Raw genomic sequence first — 19667 nt, forward strand, 5'->3', positions numbered from 1 at the left:
AATTGTACCATTGTTTTAGCAATTCATTTCACTGCTCTTGACAGTGAGTTGGTAGCAGTCAAAAATAATCTATTGCATACCTTAAGTAGGCATCAAAGAAAAGTTAGTGAATTGTTGAGAATTCATAGTAAAAATACTAAAATAATTTCAGGGTTGGGAAAAATGTTCTGAGATAAAATTTAGAGAATTTGATAAGTCCACTTCAGAGCAAAGACACAGCAACTGTCCTCAAATAAATATAAATTTTTTCATATTTAATGAAGTAATTGCAATGATAGCCATAAATAAGAGTAATTGTTCTTACTAGTAAGAATGACATTAAAAATAATAGACATCTGGAATGAGACAAATGTGGGGCAAAAAATAAGAAAATTATACTATGATTTTTAAAGTGATGAAAGAAACCTTCCAGGAGGTTATTAGAAAAAATTCTGCATAACTGTGCCTGCTTATGATTCTTCTGTCATATTCTCCAACTTTCTTAGGCACTCTGTTCCCTTGTCCCTTTTAAAAGTTACTCACTTGCATTCTTGTTTTCTCTGTTGCTCTGATTATGCTGCCCTGAAAATGAGCACTTTTTTTTTTATACTTTCTGTGTAGAGACTTGCCCCAGTGCTTGCAATCTTCTCTTCTACACTGAACTCACCCTGAAACCTCCTAAAACTTGATTCTGGTGATGGTGTAATCTCCTGGCTCTGACCCTAGGCAATGGTCTCACCTATGGTCTCTGCATGACTCCATGATCCCTGGGACAGACACAAAGGCATACTTTTCATAAGCAACTACTGATTTAAGATGATTGCACTAAGAAATGCCATCTAAAGACATGCTTTACACTTTCTAAAAATCAGTATTTGATAGTCTTTGAAACTGATCTCTACATTTGGACTTCTTAATGTTTCTGAATCACTTAAAAATTGGGAGCATTTTTCAAAAATTTTTAAATAATATACTGTAAAAATAGACTATATAAAATCTTTTTAGTTATCTCTTTGGAAATGCAAGCTCTGATACAATGCAGTGGTGTGGGTTAGCTGAAAGAATAGGCAAAGTTTCCAAAAGTAATGACTCTGCCACGCCAATAATTTATGAGCCATTTTTTAAAACATCAGCTATCAGATGGAAGTGGGAGGAATAATAGAATATAACTTCTGCTTTACAATGGCCTGTTAATACAGAAAGGCAGAGGCGCCTGTGCTCTAAGGAAGCTGTCAGCAGGGCTGCAGGCTGGAGGTCTCAGTATTGCTTACAGTACTGGCAAGGAGGAGACCACTGCTCGGGAATGGAGCTTGAGGAGAGAAGCAAAAGGAAGAGGCCGTGGGGGGCTAGAAGAGGAGAATCAAGGATCTTTCTTCACCATTCTTTTTTTACAGCTTTTGTGTATCTGGACTGATTTGTTGTGGGAGAGCTGCTGGAGACAGTATATTTGGCACAAGACAGGGTAGCTCAAAGCCAAAAGGATGGTGCTATTGCCAGTTTAAACTATGGCTTTTCTTTTTTACTTTTTTTTTTCCTTCCCCCTCCCTCCTTTTTCTTTGAAGGAAGGAAAAGAAAAAAGGGGAAGAAAGGGATTTGCAATGAAAACCAGAGCAGTGGGTTAACAAGAACCCTGCAGGCTTCAGTAGACTGGAAAGATACACGAGGCACTTCCTCTACCATCTGGCATGCAATTCTGCTGCTGCTGCTCTTAGTACATAACTTTGGAGTGAATAAGCAAACAAGCAAAACTTTTTTTAAGAGACACCAACTATGAAACACCAGCTATTAATCTGTCAGCTTACTCTCTTCACTTTTGTCCCACTACAGTATTCCTTTCCTCAAGTCGTTTCCAGTTCTCATGTCTACCTGTGGAAATATGCACTGCCTTGTCATGTTTTCAGATGACTCCATGGGCCTTTTTTTGGCATTGCTTCTCAGAATGAATGAGGGACAGAGTTAATGCATTTATATTTCTCTTGTAATCACTTAAGCTTCTTTAACTCAGAGTCAGAGAGAAATGCAGTTGATAGAAATAAAGCAATCCATCTCTGCTGAGCTACTTCCTTCAAATATGGCTGGAAGTGTGAATGCAAAAGATAACTTTTAGGTGAGCCAAGCTTGCTGAAGGACTGTTTAAAATGCAGTTACAAATGGCTGGGTACATTGCTGTGTAGGAGTATGCATGATGTTGAGGTCACATCTTCAAGTTGGGTAAATCATCACAACACAGCTGAAGTCAGAGAAACAGAGAACTTGCAAAATCTGAGCATTTTGTCAATTAGAAATCTCTGAGAGTGATGCTACAGCTGATTTTTGGTGCTAGAACTCCTCATATTCAAATATAGATCTCTCAGGCTTTCCTGTGAGCAGCTCTTGTGTGGCTGCATTCTTATAATGAAAAAGACCAAAAGAAAAGTCAGTTACAGAAAAATCTTGGATGAATTCAAGATAAGTAATACTGAATTGGAGTACAACTGTGAAGCATAAGTTTATTAAGAATAAGATTAATTAATTTACAGACATACCCATAAAAGCCAAGCAACAATTTGAATATATTTTTTTTTCATTCACAACTGCTGATCCTTAAACTGACCAGAAATCAGAGAGAAAAACAAAACCAAAAACTCCAGGCTATCTAAAACAGTTGTTTTCATTTGATAGCAATTTTACAAGAGAAAAAGTACATACATTTTGTTTGGTTTATTACATAGCTTCTTGAAATACTGATACTACAACAACAGATGTATTTCAGTTTGTTTTTTGACTGGCCTCCTCCTTTGCACCTGTAGAACTGTAAGTGAAAACAAATACAACAATTAATCCTGATCCTATGCATAAGACAGGTACCTACCCAAGTGATCCAACTACAAATGATACAAAACCTTTCACAGTTTTAAAGACACAAGAAGGTAGTGTAGATTTTGAAATATCAGTAGATTTTTATTGTTGCTTTCAAGAGGTCTAGTGGCTAAGTTCTGTTGACCACTTAAATATTTCAGATATTCATCTAAAAATTAGTCTGGACATCTGTGAATGCATTGCCTTTTATCTTTTATCATAGAATCATTATGGTTGGGAAAGACATCCATGACCATTGAGTCCAACCTTTGGCAGTACATCACCCTGCAGCTAAACCACAGCACCAAGTGCTGCCTTCAGTTATTTCTCGGTCACTTTTTGCATTCAGTGAAGCTGGAAATGGCACAAGGATAACCCTTCTTTCAGAGTGCTCTGGCACTTCTGCTCTTTGCCTCAGTGGGGACCACAGAGGTTAACAAAGAGGAAAAACAACAGCTGAAAAAAGTTACTGCAACTCCTTGTTGCACAAAACTAAAATTAAGTAGTTGGGCTGTAAGGTTTAAACTACTCAGTCGGCAAAGAGTCTTCAGAGTCTTCAAAGTCTTCCGGACTTCAGTTGCATAGTTTGTCTCTCTTTGATAGGAACAATGCTTCAAAGAGTAATTGCATGAGACTCACCAATATAAAACACCAAAAATATCACAATAAGCCATATGAAAATAAAACCAATAAAATTTGCCTTTCTAGAAAATTATAATCACAGGTTATATGAATGTTGTCCGTGCTTGTGCTACTGTACTGCCCATCATCTATTTCTTTGTTCTTAACTCCTTTGTTCAAGAGTCAGGATATCCTGATAGAAAAGACTGAAAAATATCAGCACAACAACAACATTACTACACTACTTTGGAATTGCTTAATAATTTTCAAGGCAAAGCTACCAAGTGTAGAGGGCCAATACTATGGCACTACAATCTGCAATGAAAACTTCAGCAAACCATTAGAGTTGTTTGAGGTTGGAACACCAATATATTCAAGGCAGAGATCCTGTAACAGGGGAAACAGCATGATGTTAATATGAGGAGGAGAGGCATGCACTCTGTTTTCTACATGTAAGGGTGTTAAGTTTCAGTCCAGTCTCTTGACTTCTCTTCCTGTGGGAAGGAAGGTCCTGCTTGTTTGATGGTTTATTTTTCCATCTGGAGAGAAGGCAGAACATTGAATGTAACCCAGAGAAGACAAACGTATTAACTATGCATGCGAGGAAAAGCTATAATGCCCAGTAAAATCCCATTAAATAAGTCTGCAATTTTACTGAAAAACTAAGTGCTGGTGCAAGAGCTCAACCTCCACCCCTCTGCTGTACGCTCTGCAAACTAAGGGACGGACCAGTACCACGATCAGGCTAAAAGGTGTATCTTGTATAAAGGCAACATAAATGTTGGGAACATCGCATGGTCCCTCCGGGTCTGGGATCCCCGGGAAGGGCCGGGTGCCGCTACAGGGTCTGGCCAAAGGCAGCCCTCAAGTCCGGGGAAGCCCACGCTGACAGCTGCGCAGCCCCAGCACGCCACCTCTGCTGCTGCATGAGCCGGAGCACTCCCCCGGGCGGCTTTGCCTTGTTTTTAAAGATTACCGATGAATAATTGCCTCCTCGTCCTAGTCTGGGAGCGACCGCTGCCACCAGGCACTGTCCTAAAGTGAACCCGTTCAGGTGGAGCTTTAGAGCCGCAGTGATTGCGGGAGCGGGGCAGACCCCAACACCCTCTCCTAAACCCGTCCTTTCAGCAACTCGTTCCTCTGCGACCCCTCAAGTGCCGGCCCCTCCGCTGCCCCTCTGGGTGCCCGCTCGGGCTGGCGTCCGGGAGCGGGGCGGGCGGCGGCAGCGCACTCGTGCTCCGCTCCCGGCCCTCGCAGCGTCCCGTGAATCACCGCCCATCCTCCCGCCGAAGGGCAGCCGAGGTGACGGCGGGGTTTGTCTAAAAGGCCAAAACCCCCACCGGCTCCGCAGCCAGCGGGGCGAGGAGGAAGGCGGGGCGGCGGGGGCTCCCCCATGGCATCACGGCAGGGATAAAGTCAAAGTGTTTCCGCCGCGGCGCTTAGCGGGGTGTGAGCTGCGGCTGTGCCGGCGCGGCCCCGCTGCCCCGAGTGCCGCCCGCAGCAGCGGCCCGAGCCCCCGCCCCCGGGTCCCGGCGCCGCGCCGGCATGAGCGGCGGCCCCGCGCCTGCCCGGCAGCCGCTTTGCCCCGGCTGCAGGCGCCTGGCGGCGGGCTGAGGGCGCGTAGCGGCGGGAGCCGAGCACGGCCGCGGGAGCCCGGCGCTCCTTCCTTCCGCGGGGCCGGGCGCGCCCCTGGCGAGGGGCGGCGGCGGTGGGCAGCCGGGCGCCCTCGCCCCGCTCTGGATGCCCATCGCGGCTGCTCGGGCCGGGGGGTGGCTGCCGCTCCCCGGCGGGGGGCCCGGGCCAGGATGCCGGTGCTGGAGCGCTTCTTCCCCGCGGCAGAGCCGGGCAGGCGGAGGAGGACGGGGGACGAGGCGATGCCCTTTCCCATGGGCAGCCTGCCCGGTTATCAGCAGGGGACCCTGGCCTGGGACTTGCCCGAGATGATCAAGATGGTAAAGCTCGTTTGGAAATCCAAGGGGGAGCTCCGCGGGGCGAAGCACAGAGGCGTTTTGGAGAGCGAGGATGCCCTGGGCGGTTCGGCAGGTAGGTTTCCCCCGCGCTGCTGCTCGGGGAAGCCGCGGGGCAAACGCGGCTGGGGGCCGGGGGCGGCGGGGAGCCTCGGCCGGAGCCGGACCGTCCCGTCGTGGGGCAGAGCCGCCGGGGCCGCGGAGCTGCCGGACCGAGCGCGGCCGGGCTGAGGAGCAGCCCGTGCTTCGGGCAGCTCTCTGCCGCCGCCGGGACTCGCGCACCGGAGTTTGTGCCGCGCTGGAGCCACGTCAGTTTGCCGATGGCGCTCCCCCGGTCCGGTCTGTTGCGTGGCTTTTGTACGCGGGGTGATTAAAGCTCGGCTGAAAACCAGAGCGAGTAGCTCCGCGGTCGGAGCTCCGCAGCCGCGGCCCCGCGGTCAGGGTGACGGAGAAGCGGCGCCCCGGGGCCGCCGGGCAGCCCGGCCGCTGCCGGAGCTTCCCCGGCTGTGTTCGCCGTGCCCTCCCGAGCGCATGGCCTCTCCTCTCCCACCGCCGAACCTCTCTCTCCGATCTTTGCCTGCGCTGGGCTCCCTTCACAGGACCTGCCCGCGCTTCCCTTGTGCAAATCTAAGCGACTCCCTTACGGCTTGGATTTTGATAGCCACCACTATTAAAAACTTGAGAAACGCTGCCCTATCCGACTACTTTTTCTTTAAACGTGATATATTACTGGGTAAAGAGCAAGTGCCTTTTCCTTAACTGTATAAATCTTGTCAGTTTTTTTCCGATCTCACTAACATATGGCATGTCATCACGTGCTTTACTGAAGTCCAGGTTAGACCTGCAGCATTTTCATTAGGTAGAGATGAGTTGACAGGTTAGCCGGGTACTTCTGATCAGTTGATTCTGCATCATAACCTGTGCTCCGCACTGCTTATGGTTCAAAACCTCTTGCTTTCTGTTAAAGTCAGAATCATAGGCCTCTGGTTGTCTCAGTACCAGCTGGTAATTTTTTATCCTACTCTAATTGAAATGCTGTGATTTAATAGACTTTATGAAACTGTGTGGCTTGTTTCTTCAGAACTCTAGATTATCTTCATCTCTGTGGCTGGGTCACTAAATTCTTCTGATGCATTCAGTTCTTCAGCCATTGTGCCTTCACCTTCCTTTGGTGTACCTGTTATTGAGACATATAATTGACAGTACTTTGTACCAGAATAATTTAATTTCTTAGGTAGAATCACCTCTTTGTAGGTATTTCGAAGTGCTTGTTTTGTGTATGTACGTATATATTCTCCGTAATTGTATATATAAACTTGAATATTAAGTAGGTATCAGTCTATCACTTTTGAATGCCTGCTAAGGTTGGCTGGTTGGTCATTGTATTTCTATTATTTAAAATATGTGTAGTTTAAGGTAAGAATGCTTGGTCCACTTCCATTTTGAAAAAGGGGAGATAGGTCTCGGGCTCTGAGGAAGATGTACAATCTGTCACCCTACTTTTGGGGAATCACTCCAGTTTAAAAGAATAATAAGTAAGAGTGAGTGGATAATGAAAGAGGAGGTCATATTGCTCTTTAAGAGTTGGAGCAAATCAGCTGGGAATGTACAGTAGCCAGCCAGGGAGATCGAGGCTTGTGTGGTGAATGCTGAGTGTTCAGAGATGGACCCTAATTAAGCAACTCAAGAAATGCTGCATTGCTTACACTTTATGTATGAGTAATGGTGGTTTTTCAGTGTGCTTGTGTTGTATCTGGTGAAATTACTTTCATTAGGTAACAAATGAGATTCACCTTCAGATTCCTGGAGGCAACTAAAAATGAGCGTGAATGTACAGAGACAGATTAGTCCACTAGCAGGATGTGAGTAACTTGCATTTACTCAGATGGCCATTACTCGTATCCTGTGGAGGGGACAGTCCTCTTCATGGTGCCAGATCTATTTCATAAGCTCAGCTGACTCGCAGCAGTACAAATCTGGGCAGAAGATGACTCTTAACTCTCAACACTTTAAATACGAATCATCAGACACTTTGAGGGAACCAGACCTGGGTTGCTGGTTTTTCCTCCTCAGCAACAGTCATCCTAGTAGTTTTCCCTCTTGTGGTTTCATTTTAGTCACTTTAAGTACATTGGAGTATGTGGGAAAACCAGTAAATGCTGAAATCTAGTATACTTAAATAAGTGCAGAGTCAAAGAATGCAGAAATGGAAGAAGAGATAATCATTTGGAAGGCTCAGTAGTTTGAGGTACTCAGCTTCATGTTTGTGTGATGTTTTTTACATGTTTGATTCCTGGAAAAAAAAACAGAACAAAACTTCATAACTTGTATCTTATAAAAAAAGCAGTACTTAGTCAGGAATCAAATTTTCTTCAGGTGGAGTTAAAGCAAATAACTTCTGCTTGAGGTACTGCTAGCTAGGCAAATAAAGGTTGATTGTTCAGTAGTAGAATTCACAGCACTTTCCACATCAAGGGCTTTTTCATTTGAATTTGTAAGTATTCATGTGATAACTCATGTTCTGTTATCACATCCTCATGAAACTACTTTGCTTACAGTAGAAGAGGAAATAGATATGAATTCTGGAAGGAAACAGTCGGGATTTCTGGCTTGCTTGATCATGTTAATACAGATTTAGCTAAGCAAATTTCTTTGCCTTGTCCGAGTGATTGGACTGGGTTTTGGACTGGATGGCTAGAAAAGTCACAACCCTCTTAACCACAGACAGTGTGAAGGAGGGAGAGCTATATCTGCACATGATGTCAGTTTTGTGGATGGCAACGTCTTGGGCACCCATTTAGCCGTAATTTATACCACATTCCCCATTCCTGAGGTAGGAGTAGAAAGCAAAACGATCTATGTGTCTTGGGCTCTCATATGTAAGAGCTAAATCTGGGTCTTTCACCTTGTCCAGTACTGAGAATAAGCTACTTAATCTCCCTGGAAAAAAAAGGGTTTGCAATACATCATGCAGCATGTAGTTGGGATGAATGAAGAACTCAGATTTCAGTGACTGCCTGCCTGGGGTTTCTAATGATGATTTATTTTCACTTCCAAAGCAGTAAAACTCACATCTTGAGTCTTCTCTTGTTGCACTGCTTTTTATTGTTAGTATCAATTAAGACTACAGACCTTTCTCCTGCTCCAGGCCTGCTGTTGCTTAGTAACTCTTTCCCCCCCCATTTCAATCCCTGACCAAATCAGCACAAAACTGAGATTTGTTGAAGACTCTCTCCGACTGTGACAGGAGCCATTTCTGTGGGAAATGGGTATAATTCGATGTCATTCCATACTGTGTTTCAAATAGATTATTTGCAAGCCAATGCCTTTTACTTGAATGATATAACAGCATGTGTTGATATTATTACAACTGAATTATTCAAATAATTCTGATCTGCAACTGTGTTGATCTCTAGGAGGGAACTGTGTTCTGTTTATGACCCCAACTTTCTTATCACCCTCTCCTAGAGTTCAGCAGTAGCTTTGCATATCAAACAAACCTGATCAGGGAACAGGTACAGGTTTGCCTCCAAGTCTTCGTTAGGAGCATTAGCAACCTCTTAAGCTTACAGTGATCATCCCAGATAACTCCAGAGAGACTTTCTGTACTGAGTCTTGCACATGTGCAAACATGCATGACTTTGAGAGAAGGTGCTACTAAGAATTATTAAGGTCTGTTGAGACACTGGGTTTTTTGAAAACTCTGAATGTTTTTTTCCACTAACCTCTTTCTGTTGGTGGATGTTTTCTCAGAAATGTAGATTCTGATTCATGTGTGTATCATGCTTGTTATTAACTGGTGAGTCCCTTTGCCATGAGTAGGAAAAACAAGCAAGTACCACTCCTATTACAGTTGGGAAAATCTCCATCAGTTACTGGTGTGTCTCTTTAGTCCACTTTAGTCTCCTTTACAGTTCAGTAGTCTATTCAAACTTCCTGCTTGTTCTTTCAAACCTTAGAGCTGAGCAATCTTGTGATATACCTGTTGAAGAGCTCAGAGTCAAATCATGTGTGTTTCCTCAGTGGTTGCTTGAAGGTCTTCCTTAAAGTTATTCACAAAACTCCCAAAGACTTAGTTCGTCCGTAGTATCCCAGGAATCATGCCTTCTACTTAATTTTTCTTTTGTATTTAACAATTTTTATCATGCTGTGTAATAGCTTTGCTGTTCATGTTAAAATAAACTTCCCCTTCCTATCATTGCTTATAGAGTCACAATCTGATTTGGGTTGGAAGAGTCCTTTAAAGACCATCTAGTTTCAACCTCCCGGCCATGGGCAAGGACACCTTCCTCTAGACTAGGTTGCTCAAAGTTCCATCCCACTTGAAGACTTCCAGGAATTGGCATCCACAACTCCTCTGATCAACCTGTTTAGGTGCATGTTTAGTTGTGACACCTTGAAACTCATGCTTGCGTTTGTAGTTCCCTCGCAGTAACTAATAATCATAAAATCTTAAAATTTAAATCTGCAAATTGCTGAGAACCAAATGGGGGTTTGGCCAACAGCTTAAAAGCTCATAGTTTTGAGTATTTGGTGCTGAGCATGTAGGTGCCACAAATGTAGATCCTTGTACTAAATAAAATGTGGGAGGTATCAAATGGCATTGTCTTAGCATCTAACCAGTCTCCTGTGTTATTGTTTAGATTGAAATCAGCTTTGTTTATGGCCTGCTGACAGATGCACAGCAGGTAGGAGGGCAGATTACTATATATTTCTGATGTTAGGTTTTCTTTTCTTCTTTTTTTCCCCCAAGTTTTATGTTGAGACTTGTTCAATCCATTGCACTTAGAAGGACAAAGAATGTGAATTTGATATGATCAAGACTACCTGTGGCAACTTTGATTGCTCACTGACTGTTGTGTTGAAAGTCCTGGCCCTGGGAACAAGAAATATGCTATTCAGTATTTCGTGAAGAGCTGGTTAAATCAGTGGAACTGTGTGTGATGGTCTCATTAAAAATGGTGAAATTAAACAGTGTACAGTACCACTTCTGTAGTGTGTGTATGTAGACCAAGAGAAAAAATTCAGACCACATCTATGGGTAATGCTGTTCAAACACAACTCTTCAGTTCACTGGCTGAACATAAGTTATTAATACATACAATTTGGGGCTATTTTTTTTTAAATACTATTCTAATTAGAGAAATGACTTCAAAGATTAAAAGAAATAATTTTGAGATATTAAATGGTCACCATTCAAATTCTGGTCCTTGTTTGATACCTACCTCTTTACTTTGAAGTACTTTTAAAATGTAGTGTAGAATGAATACTGAACTGATAGTAGAAGTCTTTCATTTTGAACTTGTCAAAATGAACTTATGTGAGTGTCAATTGAAGTTGTGTTTATTTTGGGAGTGAAAATTTTCTACTTAGCTACTGTGCTTAACCACTCTCTTCTGCTTCATTCTTATGTAAATTTTCTGGTGTGGATTTGTTGGGATTTTGGGATATTCAGAGTTAAGTTGGAAGTGACCTCTAAGATGACAAAGTTCAACCACTGCCATGTCCACCAAAATAGGAGCTAGATCAGGGGTAAGCCGTAGGGAAGGAATAATGTGAAAATCTCACTAAATTCTAAATGGTCTTTCAGTTCAGCCTGGCTGGCACATTTTTTGTTTGCATTATTGTGAATGTTGGAAATCAAAATTTATTTGCAGAAATATTTGGAGAAGCTCTCTGAGCAGCTGTTCAGCTATGTACAGCCACAAAAGAGAGAAAAAGATTACAATATTATAGAGCTAAGACTTCAGGATAAAGTTAGGAGATAAAGCAGAATTGCCCAGGTTGGAAGTTGGCCAGCATGAAGAAGGGAATGGGCTGGTGTGCTGGAAAATTGACTGAGGTTTATTGGTCTGTCAGCTCAGAGACAAATGAGCAGTCTGCTGAAAACTGTAAATACAAATAGAGCAAATTCCAGTGAGCTGTGTAATGGTGGCCAGATCTGTTGCTTTCAGTGAAGCTGTTCTAAATATTAGGAGCCAAAGATGTGGCTTTATATATAAAAATAATGTTTCTAAAGGAAGAGCTAAAAAAGGTACTACACTGTGTTCAAACAGAGCTTGGGGGGGTGTTGAATGCTTGTTTGCTTCATTATAGTTAAAGCTGATAGTTTTCTTTTATCTTTGGTAAATTGTCTCTAAAATTCTCTGTACTCTGTGAAGAATTAAACTGATAAGCACAATAGAAAGCAGTAGTGGTATTAGCCTGCCTAGTGGTGGTGTTTTTCTGTATTGCTTAAATGTTGTGAGAGAAATGTTTAAAATGCATTGTGGGAACCTCAATACGTCCAACTTCCTGTGGGAGGCATTCCAACTTCCAAAGGAGGAAGCACATTGTATGCAATGTGTTTGCTGTTTCAGCGCTTCTTCATAACAAACTTTGTTTGTGATCTGTCATACTTGAAAGACTTTGCTTGGAGACGTGCATCCCAGACAGCTTTCTTTAGTCCTGATTTAGGAAGTGTGAATTTGGATTTCCATCCAGGCAACAAAAAGGGTGTCCATGTCACCATTTTCTCCACTGTGACCTATTCACACCCCGTCCTCAGAGCTCTGTTTTCAGAATATGCTAAACCATGTTACTTAAGATAATAGCTCACATGCTTCCCAACCACTGCCACATTTCAGGAGGCATCATTACAAGTGGGCAAACTTGTTTGAATTGGAGTTGTCCTGCAGGAACTCCCTGGTATCACCTTCTTTAAAAAAAGTCAATTGACCTCAGGCTGATTCTTCACAGCAAGTATGCATCTGGTTCTGACCATAATTCTATAAAACTTTCTAGTTCTCTTGTCTTCCTTTTGTCTGGACTAAAAAGTGAAACACTCTTGAGATATCCAGCTTAAAATATGCTTTGACATTTGTTAATAACTTTTTGTAAGTCATCCTACCTTTTTTCAAAAAGAGCATTCAGCCTATGGGATAAATTACATTAGGTTAAGTACTTAACTGACCCATGGTGTAGACTTGCAAGACAAAAATGTCTTCACTCTTCATTTTTTTCCTCAGCTTGCAACATGTAATTTCTTCTGTCACTGTTATGGCTAACAAACAAACAAACTCTGCATGAGAGAAGCAATAAATCCTTCATGCTCACCTCCTGGATAAAGCATTCTTTTGGCTCCTCTGTGGACTGCCAGCTGTGGTTTTCCCTGAAAAAGTGGAATGTAGTATGGTCTAAGGTGTGTACAAAGAGAGAAGTCCAACACAACAAGGATTTAGTAGGCTCAAGAGTATTGCTGTCAGTAATACTGTCACCCTTATTACAGTAGCAATAGAGACAGAAACCTCTTCCATTACTCTTTGAACAGAATATTCTGAAGTTCAGGAATCCTTCAAATTTCCCTCAGAAAATAAAACTTTGCCATTGACTTTTGCTAGTTTATTTATAATCTCTGGAAATGCAACACTTTGGGAGTGCTCTCCAGTCCCAGGAACTGAGAACCTGTTTGAAATTGCAGTGAAGCCAGAGACAGTCTTTCCATGGACATGGATGGGCTTTGTTCTAAACCAGGATGTTCAGTGTTACTTTTAGGTAAAACCCTGTGGAAGGTGTACTTTTGAGTGTCTCTTTATACACACAAGAGCATTTGGAGAAATTGCTGTAAACTTCCCCAGCTCTGATCCTTTCTGAAGGGGAAGTATGCAAAACTCTGCTTCCTGTGGGAGCATATGAAATCCTTTCATCTGTAGCCAGCTCTGGCTTGTGTGGAGCTAATGCCCTTCAAATATTGCTATCTCAGTGTTCTCCTGGTATCCCTGGCCTATGGTAAGGACAAAGTATTAACACAAAGGCCTACTTAAAAGATGCTCTGTGCAGGTGCAGTTGGAAATGAAGCATTATCCTGGAGGGTTTTCGGAATGCACTGTGCTGTGGCAGGCATTGCTTCTTTCCTGCTGCTTAAGCACTGCCTTGAGATTGAATGCTTTGTTTTCAGCTGCTGGAATAACAGATCAGACAGAAGAATACTTCTAAACTAAGTACTACACAATAGTGTTTGAACACTGCTTTTGAAAGTTAAATCATAAAGTAGGTTCATCAAGTAGAAGGAATTAGTTTTAAGCTTGCTGAAACTATGTTCCACAAGAGTCAAAAACTGGTGTCTACGCAGATGTGCCAGGCAAATATTCAATTAAAAATCATACAGAATAATTGGAAAATGCAGGTGCAGAACATTTCTTAAGCCATCAAAATTTTGACAGGTGCTGAAAACACCTTCAATATTCAGTCCATTATCCTGTTTTTAATATTTGCTGGCTAAGTTCTTCCTTGTCCAATAAGAAGTGCTTCTGTGGGCGAGCTTTCCGTTAGTTAAGGTTATCAGCAGCGAGTCCTCGGGGATTTATCTCTGCACATTATCTGGGTTGTCAGGAGACTGTGTTCACTGGAACACCCAGGTGCTTATCCAAATAGCTGTGTTCCAAACTTCACTTATCCAAACATCTTCCAAACAGTTCATGTGTGCAAAACTTAAAACTGGAAATCTTGTAATTACAGGCTTTCATGGAAGATTTCTTATTTCCCGCTTCCAGCCTTGGTGGATATACTGCAGGAACATCTGCCTTCACAGTAATTGGGCAGTTGCATTTCTAATTCCAAGTGGAACTGAGAGAATAAAGGGGTGAGAGAGACTGGGCTTCTGTGAAATGCCAGAAAAAATGACTTGATCCAGCTTGGGGTCTGCATGCAGGTTTGTCTCATTGAAAGAAGTGGGGAGAAAAAAAGAATTCTGCACTCCCTGCTTGCAGATTGTTTTAGTGATACAGATTATGTTCAGGCACACTAACAGCAAGAAACAGAAAACCACATGCAAGAGATTCTGAACTTTATAGGTGCTGCACAGCTATTGCACTTACTTTCTGTTCTTCCTGGAAGCACTAGTGAACGTGCATTTCATGTTTTCATTTGGGAACTAAAGCAAGCTGAATAAATTAGTACTGGGAATATCTCAGAATTGAACTCAGTTCTGTGTGTGTACGTCTGTGTGTTGCTTTCCATGACCACTGGAAAAGAGACTAAGGAAAGAAGAATTTACTGTACAGCTGAGAGCTACCACCCAAAAATGGCAGAGGTGCAAGGCTTTTAGATCAGACACTGTCAGCATACACTTCCAAGCAAGGTCACTTTGAACATCCTGCTTAGAGTCAGCAAACTGAGAGCTCTTAAGGAAGCTGAGCAGCGAGGAGGAGAGCACACTTAGAAGAGACAAGCAATGGGTAGGAGTTGGAGGGAGAAATGGTAATTACCTCAGTGCTGTTTAGTTCACTAACATGTCCCATGTTTAATCCCAAATTCCCTCCTTGTCAGTCATGAATAAGGCAGCAGTCACTGCTTTGTATAAGTGCTAGCACAGCTTTTTCCCCATCTTCTTTCTGTCAAGTTGTCCTGCCCTCTCATTGGAAACCATAATTGCTGATGTGGAGAGGGGCATGGTGACACAGATGAGATGGGCTTGGTGCGGTCCTGCATTCACTCTTAGAGACTTTTTTTTAAGGAGCATGTTGTGAAGTATGATTTATCTGTTTCTCTAGCTTCATGCATCTCAGCCAAAGTGATGAAAATATTAAGGATAGCAACTCAAGTTACAGCAGCATGGGGGCTCATGCTGAATACATGCTGCAGGCAAGAGCATAAAGGAGCCGCTACATTACTACAGTAGTTCAGCCTAATGAGTTAAGAAGGTTTCAGTATGATATCTTCTCTTTTTTCCTGAGTACTAGTTAACTTACCCATTGTAAAAGTGAAAGGAATAGTAGGACTTGTGAGGCGAGTGCAGATAGCATACTGCAGGCAAGGTGAAGTGCAGTAAGTAATACGTAACTTAAGATGCAATTTAAGTAAGTTACGGTGTAATAAGTAGCTTAACACAGAAGTGTGCTTGAAGACCCCATTTTGCTGGGGGAGAATTAGTAAGACTCAGAAGTATGGGATTTTCCTGTCAGAACTGGACTGGAATGTGTTCACTGAGTGGTCTGTGTGGCCTACCTGTTATAAATGTATGATCCTTGACAAGATTTCAGTGATCAGATAGATAGAATGCTCAGATATTCACTAATAACTAGGTCTGAAGTTCTGCTTCAAGACAGAAGCCTAACTTAAGTGTCAAGGAAGCTACCTGATTTGTGCCAAATAAATGCTTAAGCTACCTACAGAATAGTATTCTGGTTTTTTGGAGTTAAAAGATGCAATCTGTAAAATGGGATCATCTACCGAAATCACATAGCTGTTAAATCATAATTACATTAAAGAGATGGAATTCAGAATAAAGTTATAACCCCAAACCAGGCAGACTTAGCAAGCCTATTTAATTTCCCTGTGGAATAGTAATAGAATGGATCTTCCCTTCCCCCATTTCCAGCCATGCACATCATTAAGTACCTACTAAGTAGCTGGCAAAACAGAGTAAAAGTTAAACTAACTTTGCTAATAGTGAGCTGGAATTCTCATAATGAAAATGCAAGGTACCTTATTTAAATATTGGCCCCTTGACAAAATCTGCACCACAAGCCTCACAAGATTGTCACTAATCTTTCTGTAGGTGCCCTGTAGCCAAAAATGTGCTGATGTCTGGCTTTGCACAGACTGGAGACCTGGGAGATTATATGTTTTGAATAGGATCAAATGACTAGAAGGGGAAAGCACTCTATACTTAGCTGCCTTGTCATACAGACAGAAAAACGTTTTGCATGTGACCTTGTTAACAAGCATGAGTTAAGAGCAACACTATGAATTAGAGGCAGAACTACTGAAGCTTAGATCATCATAGAGAATCTGTGTTTTTCTGGTCATCTGCTTAATTTTTTTTCCCCTGTTCTCCTATTTAGACTTCAGTTTTTATGCTGACTCTAGGTCATGTGGAGAGATGAGGGAGAAAAATCGCCAAGCCAGTACTCCTCCATTTTAGAAAAGCAGAGGAACAGTTCAATACGGGAATTTTTTTCACCATCACTGTCAAGTCCTTGATTTCTCTTAATAGTCATTTGTTCTTCCTTCATACTGCAAAGTCTGTCCTAGTATACTCCTCAGCTGCCATGCCTTTGAGCATCTTACCAAATTATTATGACCAGACTGACTACCTCACTGCACATTAATTCTCTTCTGTTGCAATCGCATCTCTTTCTTCAACTTAACTGGTTCCCACACCTGCAGTAGTAATTGCCTGTTCTCTATTTTAGATAGTCTTTGAAACCTTCCCCTCCTGTAACCTCCACCTCTATGCACAGTACATTTTCACTCATGGTTCTTTCAACAGAAAATTGGCATCCCCTGTCCCTCGCGCTCCCTCCTTGTTACATGGCAGAATTTTATTTACTGGTCCTTTTCTGTAAGGAAGGATAAGCACATGGTAGATAAGGCTGTGTCCTGTTGGAGTCTGCAGACAGTTGATGTTCTCTACAAATACAGCTTGCTATGGCACTGTAAGAATGGCTTGTGAAATGCCTCATAAATATCTGTTCCCTGACTCAAGTCAATAGAGCTCCTCTTTTTCCCCAGACAGCACCCCACACCTTATTTTAATTAGGGTAGCTGAAGCTACCTGGACGACTGTCAGGGTGCAAAGGCAGGCATGCTACTAGCCAGCTACTGTTTAAATTATGTGTCTCAGCCACATAAGCCAGGAGGTATCCTGCAGGAGCTTCTCTTTTACCTTTGTCCAGAAGGAGAGAGTAGATACTGAAACTTCATTTTCTATGAAAACCTCATTGTGCACTGGGTCATGAGCATTGCAATAACCAAAACCCTATGGCTTGTAGGAGTCAGCAGCTTTCCCAAGTGAACTAGTTGGTAAGATGCTGCCAGTAGAAACTTGTTTGGCTTTAGTATTGTTGCTCAAAATTCTGCTCCTGTTCCCAAACCCATCTCTATATCAAGAGAAGAGCCTCAGCCTCTTCTGAGTGAGCACAAACAGGGCATACAGCAGCAAAACTTTGTATCTGTCCCAAATTTTTCATATAGTTAAGAGTCTGATAAAGTAACCCAGAACCATCAGGGCCACACACAGGGGCAGAAGTGGAAGGAGAAGAGATTAAATAAAATAAAGCATCATGATAGTGAAGAGAGAAAAGCATGTAAAAATATGAATGCCAGACAGATGGCTTGGGTGGGGTGCACAACTAATCCATGGGATATCAGAGCAGTTGGATGACTGTCTTAAAATCTCTTTAAAGAGGGAATCCGGTAATTGAACTGTATTGGACAAGGATAGAGCAAAAATAAGCTGCACTGAAATGAGGAAAGACCAACTTCTTAGACATCCCTTATGTAGTGCTACATTGCATTACAAATCATAAAATGGTTTGGGTTGGAAGGGACCTCAGAGATCATGTAGTTCCAACCATGCCACCAGGGCAGGGGCACCTTCCACTAGACCAGGTTTCTCAAAGCCCCATCCAACCTGGCCTTGAACATTTCCACGAATGGGGCATCCATGGCTTCTCTGAGCAACCAGTTCCAGTGTCTCACCACCCTCACAGTTAAGAATTTCATTTTTACATCTAATCTAAACCTACCCTCTTTCAGTTTGAAACCATTTCCCCTTGTTCTGTCACTTCATGTCCTTTTATAAAGTCCCTTTCCAGGTCTCCCGTAGGCCCCCTTTAGATACCAGAAGGTGCTGTAAGGTCTCCCTGCAGCCTTTGTGTCTCCAAGACCCCCCAGCTCTCTCAGCCTGTGTTCATAGGAGAGGTGCTTTAGCCCTGTGAACATCTCCATGTCCTTCCTCTGGACTTGCTTCAACAGATCCATGTCCTTCTTATGTTGTGTGCCCCAGAGCTGGGTGCAGCACTTCAGATGAGGAAGCACCTCCCTTGCCCTGCTGGCCAGGTTGCTTTTGACGCAGCCCAGGACATGGTTGACCACTTTGGCTGTGAGCTTACACAGCTCATTCATGCCATGTTTCTCAACCACCAGCAGGTCCAAGTCCTTCTCACAAGGGCTGCTCTCAATCCTTTCTCTGCTCAGCCTGTACTTGTGCGTGGGATTGCCCCTATCCAGGTGCAGGACCTTGCCCTTGGTCTTGTTGAACTTAAGGAGGTTTGCACAGGCCCACTCTCATGCCTGTTAAGGTCCCTCTGGATGGCATCCCTTCCTTCCAGCATACTACAGAACACACCATAGGGCTTGGTGTTGTTGGCAGACTTGCTGATGGTACGTTCAGTCCCACTGTCCATGTTGCCTGCAAAAGTGTGGAATAGTGCTGGTTGCTAAGCCAGCCCCTGAGGAATGCCACTTGTCACTTGGACTTTGAGCTATTGACTGCAGCTCTTGAGTGTGACCATCCTGCCAGTTCTTTATCCACTGCATAGTCCATCTGTCAAATCCATGTCTCTCCAGTTTGGAGACATTGTGTGTGACAGCATTGACTGCTTTGCACACGTCCAGGTAGATGATGTCAGTAGCACTTCCCTTATCCACCAACACGTTAATTCTGTGGTAGAGGGCCACCAATTTGTCAGGCATGATTTGTTCTTACTGGAGCTGTTGTTTGCTGTCACCAATCACTTCCTTATTTTCCATGTAAGCATTCAGTGTAGGTTCTAGGAGGATCTGCTCCATGATTTTGCTGGTCACAGAAGTGAGACTGGCCAGCCTGACATGGCCAACTACTGACATGTAGTTCCCAATATCTTCCTTGTATCCCTTTTATAAAAATGGGGATTTTGCTTCCCCTTTTCCAGTTGGTGGGAACTTTACCGAAATGCCACAGCTACTCAAATATGATGGAGTGTGGCTTAACTGCTTCATTTGTCAGTTCCCAAAATATCTAAGTATCCTGTGAGTGCTATGTAAATCAAAAACGTTTTTGAAAGTAAGGGTGTGTATCACCTCCGCTTCAGGCTGTCATCCTTGAGGATGAAATAAGAAAATACTTTCTTTAAAGCTTGATACGCGTGCTAATGGAAGGTGGCCTGTGAACAGGAGGCACCAATTCACAAAGTAGGTGGCATTCAGTTCTGTCTGGGGACAGGAGTACTCACTCTTTGAAGGGGAAAGGAAGATGAAAATAATTAAAACTGTTTTCTCTGTTACTTCTCTCCCTTTGTTATCAAATGTAAAATCAGCAAACAGATGTTACAATGGAACCGTGGAAGATCTGGGCAAATACTTATTTTTTCCATCTCTGTTTACAAGATGTTTCTACAAGTAAAGGAACATGGGGGAAATAATGAAAAAACCCCAAACCCAAAAGGAGCTGCCTATCAGCTCCCGTTGCCTGGAGTAGTGTATCTTCCTACTTGCTTTGGGTGGAAAACCACCTGAATG

The 19667-nt window shown here is 43.0% G+C and overlaps 1 protein-coding gene across 4 annotated transcripts in view; it reads left to right on the top strand.

Moving 5' to 3' along the window:
- Positions 1-19667, top strand: part of PDE7B (phosphodiesterase 7B) — a 170405-nt gene that overhangs the window by 83390 nt on the left and 67348 nt on the right. Inside the window, exon 1 of one of the 4 annotated variants that reach the window (XM_071433473.1) lies at positions 4893-5481. The exons of the other annotated variants lie outside the window; for them this stretch is intronic. Within the exon in view, the coding sequence (XP_071289574.1) occupies positions 5244-5481 (238 nt within the window). The 5' untranslated portion in view covers positions 4893-5243. Of the gene's footprint in view, positions 1-4892; positions 5482-19667 lie in introns of those variants that run through there. 4 annotated transcript variants of the gene reach the window in all.

This window comes from Agelaius tricolor, unplaced genomic scaffold, assembly GCF_023055355.1.
Source record: "Agelaius tricolor isolate 1412-34295 unplaced genomic scaffold, bAgeTri1.0.p SCAF_1, whole genome shotgun sequence".
Classification (NCBI taxonomy): Eukaryota; Metazoa; Chordata; class Aves; order Passeriformes; family Icteridae; genus Agelaius; species Agelaius tricolor.